The sequence below is a fragment of the Passer domesticus genome, chromosome 10, assembly GCF_036417665.1.
Source record: "Passer domesticus isolate bPasDom1 chromosome 10, bPasDom1.hap1, whole genome shotgun sequence".
Taxonomy (NCBI): domain Eukaryota; kingdom Metazoa; phylum Chordata; class Aves; order Passeriformes; family Passeridae; genus Passer; species Passer domesticus.
Window position 1 is genome coordinate 31,842,449 of NC_087483.1, and position 12,136 is coordinate 31,854,584.

Here is a 12,136-nt window from a genome sequence, read left to right on the forward strand (position 1 = left end):
CACAGAGATCCAAAGCAACTCAGGACAAGTCACTTAAGGTGAAAATCCAGCCAATTTATATGCCTACATCCAAGAAAGAAATCCAGTAATGCCACACTGTGGGGAGCTGCCTACCCCTGGTTGTGTCTAACCTGGCATCATCCACTACAGCTGCTGGGAATGCAGGATTCCCTCAGCATGACCCAAGCATGCCCACATGACTCTTTCTAGCCTGGGAATCTAGGCCAACACCTCCTGCCTCTGCTCTCTTAATCCAGAGGTGAGGTTAAACCATAGGTGCTTAAACCCCAAGAAGGGCTCAGTCCCCAGACCTGCATACCAGCATCACTGTGTCTAGGGTTCAGCTGCCTGAGGAAGAGTATGGGGTACTGTTTTGTATCTCAGCCATGTGAGTGCAGGCTCACTAACCACATAGGAGAGCTGGGCTCTCCTCCTCCTTGGCCTCAAGATATGAAATCCCATATGTGCCTTCACAGTTGGAGCCTCTCACCACACTGCTTGCTGATGTGGGGCAGCCAGGGATGCCTGATGCAAGGCACAAGAGGGAGGCAAGGTTATGGAGTTCAGTGACTGTGGTCAGCTGTTGGGAGAAATGTTCACAATCTCCTTCCTCATCTCCTCCAGCCTTTATTCCTCCCAAAGGTCTTTTCCTCCCTGTCTTTTGTTATACTCTGCTCTCTGCCTTCTCCTCCTGATGGCATTTTGTTCCTCCTCTGCCATCAGCATTACACTGTTCCTCTCCCCAGAGTCTTGGGGATGAGTCTCTCTCTCTCTCTTCAGCAAATGTCTGAGCCCTCCTTCCATACCTTCCTCCTCTTCTGCTCCATTTGCCAGTGCCAGCCCTGCTTGCTCCCTGGCTCTGCCCCAGCTCCTGCTTACAAATATTAGGATATGTATGATTTGCCTGCTGCATGACTCCTTTATCAATCTTCCAGCCTTGTGTTCATTTAATTTAGAGCATAAGCTCCCCTGGGGCACAGGGCCATGTCCTTTGTTTTAATCTTCTAAAGCACTTTGCCCAGTCTAGTGCTTTACCAATCTTCCTTAAAAGTATCAAGAAATATTGATTGTTGGTGCATACAAAGTGAGCACTGAGGGTAAGTCTAGCCTGGCCTTGTAGGCAGAGGGACTCAAGAGACAAAAACAGCGTTGGCTGAATCCTCTTTAGTGCTGCAGTCAAGCAGGAAAAAACACTGCTGCACAATCCTGCCCTTTTCAATCCTCAGTTTTGTCACACTGGGGCAATGGCAAGGCTGTGTTTTAGTCTCAAGTCATCTTGGAGAACTGCAGTGTCCTCCATGTGCAGTATGTTGCAGCAACTGTCCCCAAACTGGAGAACCACCAGTTCCAGTTGTCTGGGATAGTGGCAGTTCTGCAGACGGTGCCCTTCTGTGGCAGAGCATTCCTTGTCCAAGTCTGGCAGTGATTTTTCAAAGCAACATCGGTTTCAGACAAGAAGTTTGTGGTGTACATAAAGCTACAGATGAGCCCAGTTGCAGCCTGGGATTTGGTCAAGGATTATTCAACAGATGACAGCTAGAACTCCCACTGGCATAATCAAATCCACACGTAAGAGTGGGAAGAACTGCTTTGAACATGCACAGGCTGCTTTGCTGTGAAGCTTTTATTTGAAAATGTGGCCTTAGAACTTTTGCTCTTAATAACTGCATTTTTGTGTCAGTATCCAGCAAAACTAGAATGGATGCATGAATTGTCTCATGCTGAGTTCCCTTTGTTTTCCAGCAAGAGGAATGATGTATTTCAGTAACCGTAAGCGACTTGAGTTGTAAAGGCTTGTTTGTACAGGGCAAGAGAAGAAAGAGATATACTGTGCTACCTCAGAGCTGTGGCATGTTCTGTGGGACAAATGGGCTAATGAAAGTTGTCTGAGGAAGAAAAACTGGATCCATCCCGCCCTGAAAAAGCTGTGGAAGGAATCAGCTCTTGCAGAATGCTCCTACTGGTCCTTGAAGAGATGTGACTATCTCAAGAGCGGGCAAATCTGCCTTTGCTAGACCTTAAAGGGGAACTTAAGTAAACCTTTTCCAGCACAAGAGAGTTGCATGGGATCAGCCTGTACCTACCTGCTTCATAGGTTTCATGGGCTGCATGTTTGCCTCCCTCCCTGTCAGTCCCTCAGGTGCTGTGCGTGTGGAGCCCAAGGCAGCAGGTGCTGTTGCTACTGAATGCAGGTGCCTGTGACCAGACCTTTGGATGTGTAGGACCACTCAGCTGCCCATGAGAAAATCAGACATGGAGCATGACCTGTCCTGCTGTGGCTCCAGTTTCTTCACTGGCCAAGACTCAAACAGAGTAATGTGAAGTCTTGTCACAACTGGAGTGAACTTGTAGACATGTTTAAGTGATGTGACTAGAATACAACACATACATTACAGCAGCAGGGGCTGCTTGTTGAAATTTAAAGGGTGTTTTTTGTATAGGAGGTACAGTCTGGGCTCTTCAATGCTCCCAGCTGAACAGGCAGTGGAACATTTAGCTGGAATTTGCAAGGGAGCCTTGTATTTCTTAAAACCTCCCGCTTGTTTTGTCAAAGAGCACTTTAGAGACTCCTTGGTTGGAGGTAAAATCCTCCCATGTTGGGCCAGGGGCAGGTGCAGGGAGAAACCTCCCTCCCAGCCAGAATGGAGGGTGGCAGGACTTTGATCACCCAAAGCCTCACCACGTCTCCCAAGCTGCTCCTTCTCATTGTGTGGGCAGCTGGTTTCCTTCCAGGAGGAAGGTTCCTGGCCTGTTTTGTCATCCAAAAATCCATCTGTCTTCAAGATTTAGAGTCTTGTTTTTTAAACTGGTAATGTCAGACAGCCTGACCACAGCATCCTCCAAGAGTAAACCCAAGCTGTAATTTGGGAAACTTTAAAGCTTGCTAGATTTCTGTTTGTGTATTAGGGAGCTGTCTGCTCTTTCCAGTGTTGGTGCTAGTGAAGTTGCAAGGCTGGTCAGACTGTGGAGAAGCTGTCAGTTCCCTAGGTGGGAAGGAGGGGGCCCCTGTTTCTGAGTGTTTTAGATGCAGAGGAGGGGCTAAGAGAGCTCTGGGAGGAGTGGAGGAGTGTTTAGCACTGCTGGAAAAAAAGAGTCACTTGTTGAAATGTCAGGTGGGTACCCAACAAGGAGTAGCACCTCAAATATGACTTGCTGCTGAAACTCTCAGCCTGCCTAGGGAAGCAAATTCTCCTAACAAAGTGGATGTTGTTCCCTAAAACACAAGCCCTTTAAAAAGAAGAAAAAAAAGAAAGAATGAGAAACAGATTGGAAGGGTTTAGGCAGGGGGAAAATCAAATTTTTCTGGTTAATTAATCACTCCTCATGTGGTTTTTTTTATTTTAGTTTGAGGGTTGTTCCAAAGCCTATTCCCGCCTGGAGAACTTAAAGACACACCTGAGGTCCCACACTGGAGAAAAACCTTATGTCTGTGAACACGAAGGTTGCAATAAAGCCTTTTCCAATGCCTCGGACAGAGCCAAGCACCAGAACAGGACACATTCCAATGAGGTAAGCCTGGGCTCACCACAGCTCAACGGAGGGCTTTTTTTAAATTTTGCTGACAATAAACATACACTTTACACACTGGACGCATGTAAAAAGAAACCTACTGTAATGAGAGGTTTATCTTATTTTTTAATGGGATTTATTTTTGCTGGGGAGCCAGACCACATTAGCTTTATATTTATGGAAGCTGTGTTTGAAATCATAAACAGATGTTAAAGTATGCAAACTTTTTAATCGACTTTGGAAATGAAAACAAGCATTTTCCAAATACATAATTTTAATAGCACAGATAGTATAGTACAGTTGTGCAAGTTCTGTTTAGTATTACTGTGCAGCAGACTTGCAGTAATATAACAGCTACCCTGGATCCTGATGCTCTGGAAATAATAGTCCCTCCCTCATTTGATGTACAATGATAGAGCACAATGCAATGCTTTGTTAACCTTGGATAATTAAGACCCACTATTAGTAGTTGGGGAGCAGAGGAAATTGCCTTTATTGTAACGCATGTGATGGTCTGTTGCAATCAACCACGGCCGACGATTGAAATTTATATTACCACTAATTAGCTGACAGGGGAAGAAAAACAACACTCTAAAGTTCTAATAGTGTTTTCAGCCATGAAGAATTCAGTCTGTAGCCTAATTTGCAACAGTTAAATATAGACTATTGGAGAATGGAACGCAGTTGCCACGGTTGACAGGCTTTTGAAGCAATGCTGTGTCTACAAAGGGCTTGTTGGGAGTATTTTTATCTCTGGCAGAGTATCAGTCACGGATAACCAAAGCTTGGTAGGTTTCAGAGATTCTGTTTGAGTCAGAATAATGACTCCAAATCTAGAATCCTCTTCCAGGTTGAGGTGATGCTGAGATGGACCGATGAATGACTAGGATCCCAGGGTTGTTTGAACTGGTTTGGGTGTGAACCCAAACATCAGGATTGTTCTCCACCAGCAAGACACAGGTTAAAATTAACCCATATCCACACTTAAACTGGATAGTTTTGAGTTGTTTTAAGGCTACACCAACCTTGAGGCCAGGAGGGACCAAAAAGGTAGGTTGCAGCCTCTCATCTGCTCAGCATCCTGCATTCCCAGGGAGTAGTGTTTGACTACGTAATTTTTCTATGTTAAAGCTTCTTCCCCTGAAAGGTAGGCAATTGTGGTTTAATATCACATTTTAGGTGTTGGAAATTGCTCGTTCTCCAGCCCTGGATGCTTTTTCTGCCTTAATCCAGTGCTGGATCCATTGTCCCATTCATTGTTGATATTTCCACCTCTTAATTTTTGGCAGCGTTAAGCCACTCTCTGTATTCTGATAAGCTGAATAAATCAGTCAAGCCACTGAAGATTTTCATTTTTGCAACACTGTTTCCTGTCTTAAAGGAAATTTGCATTTCCCTTAGATTCCTAAGGATTCTCATGTGAATGGATCACACTGTTGGTACAGCTTTTAGTGCTGGAGACTCACTCATCCCAGTTTGTGCACACTGACAGTATGTGAGCGACTTTTTTGCCCGTAGATCACTTGAACTCAGATCCCTGGAGCTTTACCAGGAGCTTTGCTATGGGTAATGAGTTCAGATGGGTCTCCAATGGGTTCAGATTCCCAAGTGATCCAGATCAGAAGATAACTCCTCACTTCATCTGAGCAGAGCTTGAACACACTTGATAGTCAGATCATTTGGGTTCCCCTTGTGCAAGAAGGTGAGGCTGTAGGGCAGGAGCATCCATCTCCGTGTCTCTTGTGGACCCTGATCTAAATAGGCTGACACTTGGCACAAGCTGCTTTCAAACAACACAAATCAAAGACTCAGGTAACAGATAGAGATTTTTATCCTCTGCAATTTCTTCCCCTGAAGGACACCTACCCCTTCTCTGGTGTAGGAGCAGCACAGCCACTAGTGGAGGATCTGTACCAGACCAGCTGACCCTGCCACAGGAACTGTAAGGCACTGCCACTATCTAAATGATCTTACATTTTGCAGTCATGCTCATTCCTGAGCTGCTGTTCAACCCTCCTTGATGCAGTACAGAAACACCCCAAGACTGTGGGAGATCTGTAGGCTGCATACAGTGGCTCTCTGGGCCATATTTTTGACACCCTCTTTTTGAGGATCACATGACATGATCCTTTACACCAGCTGGTGTCCCTCACAGCAAAGCTCATCACACTGGGCAGCAGGCCCAGGCAAAGGTCCTGCATCCAGCTGTGGCCATGACCACTGGCTTAGCAAACTGTGCTGAGGCCTTGGCTCACAAAACCGCACAAATGCAAAGCAGAAGTTTGTGGCTGTGAATATTTCCCATTACCCATTGGTAACTCTATTGTGGTTCCTAGCTACCTTCTAAATATTTTCCTCTGCTTGCAGTGTTTACTTGGAATACACCAGTTTCAGAGTTAGTCATCCAAGTCTCCTCTAAGGGGGAAGTTCCAGGCCCTGTGTTTGTCACTATCATTGTGTGACAGGACGTAGGTGTATGGTCCAAACATGCTGAAGTTCAAGGCTGGGGATGTGTTACCACACTGGCTTTGGTTTGATTGTTGAAATGTCATACACACTATATTTTAAACTTTCAGTGACTGTTTGAATCCCTTCAGGGGATACCTTCAAAGTTACACCTGGAAAAAGGGCTTTCATCCCGTGACCACTCTCCAGTGCATACACAGAGGAGTGGCTTGAGTTCATTGCCAGCCAAAGACTCAGAGTGACATTTTCAGTAACTCAGGCTGAACAAGGGTAGAACACATAAATCCAGCTCTGCTTTGTGTGTGGGGAGTTCTCCAGTTCTCTCACCCTAAGGAGTATTGCCCTGTATGTGCATGAGCGTAGGAGGGAGTCATCTGAGACATCTAAACTCCTGACTTCACTAGGGTGAAGATGTCACTGGGTGTCAGAACCTGGATAATCCAGGGACAGATGAAGGCACACCAGTGAAACAGCAGTTGTGCTTAGCTCAGTTGCAAGGGGTATGGCCTGATGAAGAGGATGATTGAATCCCCTTAGGGGGAGTGTCTGCTGTCTAAGCAATAGTGATCATGTTACCCTAATTTCTGGGGACTGAAAAATCAGAACTGTTGAGCCTAAAGGATATTTATAAAAAGTCTTTGAGCTGTTGATCTACAGGAGTTTTTCAGCACATGTGGTGGGGGTTCTGTCCTTTGTAATAAGGCTTAATAGCAGTAATACTGTTTCTATAGTGCTTGTCTAAAAGGTTGCATGATATTTTTAAACAAACTATTTTAATTTTTGTGCTTTGGTTTACCCAGCTTTAAAATATATTTACCTCATTGGGGTGTTACATGGATTTAGCTGGTTTGAATGATGTGCCAAGATAGTCAGGAAGCTTTTGAATACAAAACAGACTTTCAGTGTTTTTCATGTGATGATGCTGGCTTTCTGCAAAGAATATATACTCCTTTGTATTTTTTCACTTAAGTTCATGGGCAAAATTACAAAACAGATTTTTTAAAAAAATTAATAGGAATGGTCATTTTGGGTAGCCTTCAAATAACATCTGTCTGTTTTTTCTCATGGATCTATCATAGTGCATTGGCAGAAAAATACATAGAGTAGTTATAAGGCCAAAAGTAGAACTTGTGATGAATTCAGAACTTCCAGTAGTTATGAGGCCAAAAGTGGAACTTGTGATGAATTCAGAACTTCCAGTGCACCAGCACCAGCTCAAACAACTGCAGTGCTAATACACTTTGGAATTGGATACTCAGTAAAATAAAAGAAGTTAAAAGAATGAAAATATCTGTTGCCGATTCCTGTTTTCAGAAGCATGGCTTCAGCCTTGTTTTCCTGTGGCAATCAATGATTCATGAATTCGGAATAGAGTGCTGTCATCTGAAAAAAACATTGCATGCCTGTGGTTTGTTTTGCACAATAGCAGATTTCAAGGTGGCAGGTGCTGGAGTGGTGTGATAGATTGAGTAGGGTGAATCCAGTCTGGCTTGAATTCACTGGACTTCCATCGGCCAAAAGGTTTCAGACATTTTCTTGGTGTAGACCCCACCTTAGCAGAGCAAATATGTTATACCCAGTCTGCTACATCACCTCCCTCCTTCCCATCCTTAATCAGGAAACATTCCTGTGGCCACCCAAGCAAATACATACATGGGAAAGTAATACTAGGAAAGTATTTAGTGAATTCTTAGCTGTCTTTTGATCCAGAAATTGAAAACAAGAAGTTTAGCCAATATGAAATGACCAGCCAAGTCTGTGTGGATCAGCAGCAGCCCATATATCACATCCTCCATATCTCAGTCTTTACAGAGTCCTGTGGAGCAGATGCTCCGCGTTTTGCTGCTGCCTGCTGCTATGCTCATTGTATTTTCTTGGCCTGTACACTGTACCTGGAATATTTGGCCTTATTCTAAATATAACCCAAGATTTGTTTGCGTTGACAGAAGCCCTACGTGTGTAAAATCCCCGGCTGCACGAAGCGGTACACGGACCCCAGTTCCCTCAGAAAACACGTCAAGACGGTGCACGGGCCCGACGCCCACGTCACAAAGAAGCAGCGCAACGACGTCCACCCCAGGCCACCTCCACTCAAGGAAAATGGGGACAATGAGGCCAGCGCCAAGCAGAGCAGCAAGGTGTCAGAGGAGAGCCCCGAGGCCAACAGCACCACAAGGAGCATGGAGGATTGCTTACAAGTAAAAACAATAAAAACAGAGAATTCTGTGGTAAGAGCAGTTGCTTTTGGCAGAAATGACATGGTTCCTGATCTCCCTGATGCAGTAGGGGCATGAAGCATTTGTATTCAATTTACCTCTGTGGGCAGGTGCCCTTCAACCCTAGAGTTCAAGTCCAGAAATGAAACTGCGGGTCAGGGCACAGGCCACTACATTTTCTACCTTCCTACCCAACATCATAAATTCCTGCCCTTGTAGTCATGGGGGCCACGTGATGCCCTTTGCTGAGGTTGGCATTCCTGTGCTGTGAAAGTGGGTAAAACCCAAGAGTGTTGTGGTCAAATGAGCTTTACCTACCTCACCAGTTTAAATTGAGCAATGACCACAGGGCACAGATTGATGAATGCTTCTTGAAGCAAAGGTCCCAGCTTAAGCACCCTTCATTCCTTTTCTTTCTAGTCTGCTGCTGTTTGATGAAGGCAGTGGGGATAAAACTAGCTGTTCTGTTTTTGTTGAGTATCTTAAAGCAAGTTCAATTCCTTGATCTTGTCCACCATACATAGAAGCACAAAATCCTTGGGGTTGTCAGGGACCTCTTGAGATCTAGTCCCACCTGCCTGATCAGCCGAGGTTGGCTAGAGCAGATTACTCAGGAGTACAGAAATCCAGTACATGACTCCCAGCTGCTGTAGAAAATTGTAGCGAGGTGATGGGGCAGGAGAGTGAAATTAGGAATAAATATGGGAGCAGTACTGTGGCCCACAGAGTACAGACTGTCACTCAGCCATGATCAAGCTTTACAGCCCCAGCACCTGAAGCAAAGACCATTTATCAGCTTTCCGTCCATTACAGCAGCTCCACAATTGGCAGTAGTGTGGTCAGTGGTACTAAAGAACTGTGTATAGTGGTGCTTTCAAACACATCAAACCTCTTCCACCCCATTCAGGATGGAGGAGGAGATGGAGCACTGCAACACATGAATCACTTTTACATTTTGATGTTTCTTTTCATTTTTGGTACCCGAAATTTCGGTCTCTGCGTCAGCTCAGAGTGGGACAGGGTATGGGCTGGATGAAGAAGAAAAGACCTTCACCTGCAAAGAAGTGTTCACATATTCCCCAGACTTCCCACTTGAGCTGAAAAGACTTTGAGCTCCAAAATATATATTTTCTTGATTTGAATCCAGGCTAAAAGATTGTTATTCCTGTGAAAAACATGCCCTGGAGCAACAGAGATTTTCTCAGAAGGGTTAGGGGATGTGTTGTTGGAAAAATTACTAATGAGCAGCATGTTTCAGTTACGAAAAATTTAGTATTTATACATCCAGAATGTCTGTAATTGACTAAAGAAACAGTTTCCTGTGATGAGGTTCTGTACAGTGTTACAAAAGCTGAGTGTGAGAACCACTGGACAGAATGACCTTTCTCCAATACTCTTCCTCCATGTGTTTTGTTGTTTTTTTCCTGTGAAAACACTGACACAATTACAGTTCCCCACCCTGCTTCTCCTGAAGGTGGGGGTTGTTTTCCTAGCACTCTGTGCTCCCAGGGTTCCAGCTAAGCCATCTCACTGGCCACAGGGCCCTGGGTCATGTCTTTCTCTTCACTGTCCCTCTCTAGCACTACATACTTCCCTTGTGCACATCACACAGGTGGTATCTCATCTGGTGGGTCCACATCCAACTCCTGTTTGTGATTAAGGTCAGGGTAGTGGGAGGGGTGAGATGCCTCACTGGTTCCCATCATTCCCAGGCTCCTTGTTTTGACCCATATTTGTGTGTCACCCCAAACCCGTGGAATCAGGTAGAAAGTCTATCCTAGGAGCTTTTATTTGTGCCCCTGAAGAGGGAAGGCAGGGAAGATGGGGTATGGGAGTGGGGGATATGTTGGTAATTTGTGCTGTATTCTGCATTTCCCTCTTCCTCCTTTTACTAACCTGGTCCTTTTTGTTAATGCTGTCTTTGTCCTAACAACCTGTTCTTTATTCCCACTTACCCTTCCTTACTCTACCTTCCTAAGGACAGTCGGTACTAAGGTGAGCAAAGAAATCCTTTGTATTAAAATAGCTGTGTAAAGCATGATCTCCTGTAGACCTCTGTCTCCATTTAACACTTGCAGGGTGGAAGTGGAAGTATGTGGGCCAGTGGGGAGGGATAGGAGGCATTTGCTTGAGTGCAGAAAGGGGGAGGATGCAGTGCCCAAGGATTCCCTTTGCCACCTTTCTCCCAGCATCACAACCTGCCATTAAATATTGGGATTGCAAATCTCTATCATCTAGACTGAATCGCAGTCAGAGCCAGTCAGCCCTGCCCATGGAGGGCTGCTATGGAGCAAAGTAACAACACTGCAGCACTCCTCATTCCCACCTTGGCCCAGGGCAGAGTACTTTGCCTTTTCAGCACTCCCATTTTTGGCTGGAGCAAGGGCCTGGAGCAGAAAAGCCAGGCATCCTGTTTGGTAGCAGCAGCAGAGCAAGTTCAGACCACATAGTGTCTGCTGCAAATAAACTACTCAATGTGAGTAGTTTACATTCCTAATGTAAATAAAATAAATATTTATGGTGCTTATCTGCCTTATCTGCAAGTGGGAGTTTGCAAACAGTGAGCCAGGTTTTTATCTGGCGGGGAAGTTTGTCAGCTAACATAATTATATGTTAGGGTATTTTAAAGACAGAAATACGTTGTGTCTGAATACTTAAACCTTGATCTCATGTTAGATAAGCCAGTGTTTGCTGCAATCTACCTTGCATAACCAGGTGACATGCTGCTTTTCTTTGAGAAACATCTGTCCTTCTTTTGGAGGAAGAGCATTTCGTTTCTCTCCATCTTGCAGTTGAATCACCATGGTTTTTCCAGCTGTGGGTGCTGTCCCATCCTCCTCTCACAGGGAGGAGGCATCTGCCTTTTGGAAGAGCTAGGATCCTGCAGCAGGGAGGGGTAACAAGACAGGGGAGAACCTAGGATAGGAGCTCTGTATCCTTCAGGACTAACACTGGGGATGTTGTGCTCCTGATTTCTTTCCATCCATGTTTTCACCTGCCCAACTCTTTTTCCTCTTTTCCCTCCCCAAGATGTGTCAGTCCAGTCCTGGTGGCCAGTCGTCATGCAGCAGTGAGCCATCACCCCTTGGCAGCACCAACAACAATGACAGTGGAGTAGAAATGAACATGCACAGCGGGGGAAGTCTGGGAGATCTGACGGCGTTGGACGACAACGCTCCTGTCGTGGACTCAACGGTCTCATCTGGTAACTCGGCAGTCAGCCTGCAGCTAAGGAAACACATGACGACAATGCAGCGACTTGAACAGCTCAAGAAAGAGAAACTCAAGACAGTTAAGGATTCCTGCTCATGGGTGAGCCCAGCTCCACAAGCCAGAAACACCAAGCTGCCTCCCATCTCAGGAAATGGTAAGCCCTGGGCCTGGACCATGTCTTGAAGGAACATTTCAGAGTTTGACTCTGGTTTCATAACCAAGAGTCTGCCCTGGAGGAATGAGGATGATTCCTTATTGCCCCTGAGTCATGCTTTGATAGATAAAGATGTCAGGTAAAATGGACAGCTTGGGTGTAAACACAGCCATCTGGTGATGTGCAAGAGAAACCCAGATTCTCAGTTCTACAGACCTATGAAGGGAGACAGAGGTTTGGGTGTCCTTGTTTCTGAGCTTGCCCAGAACCCAGACACAGCTGTCCCCATTGTCTCAGTTACTGCTGCAAGACTCCTTGCATTTTTTTTCTAGCAGTAAGATTTCCCCAAGGGCTAATGTGCTTCCTGGGAGACCACTGGAGCACAGCAGGAATCCAGACAAGACCTGCTTCCATAATCTTGCTCTGATAGAAGCCTTTTGTCACTCAGAAGCTCCTGGCTATTGCCTCCAGCTTCGTATACTTGTTTTCCACTGGCTGGTGGTTCCTGGTAAAAGTATCTTTTTGAACCCTCTAGAGGTCTTCTAACTTTGCCAAGAAATCCAAAGGCATAGTGTCT

The 12,136-nt window shown here is 45.4% G+C and overlaps 1 protein-coding gene across 5 annotated transcripts in view; it reads left to right on the top strand.

Annotated features, from left to right (window-relative positions):
• Positions 1 to 12,136, top strand: part of GLI2 (GLI family zinc finger 2) — a 205,533-nt gene that overhangs the window by 187,715 nt on the left and 5,682 nt on the right. For all 5 annotated transcript variants that reach the window (XM_064434982.1, XM_064434984.1, XM_064434981.1 and 2 more), the window contains 3 exons: positions 3,346 to 3,510; positions 7,923 to 8,204; positions 11,223 to 11,559. In XM_064434982.1, the coding sequence (XP_064291052.1) occupies positions 3,346 to 3,510; positions 7,923 to 8,204; positions 11,223 to 11,559 (784 nt within the window). The remainder of the gene's footprint in view (positions 1 to 3,345; positions 3,511 to 7,922; positions 8,205 to 11,222; positions 11,560 to 12,136) is intronic.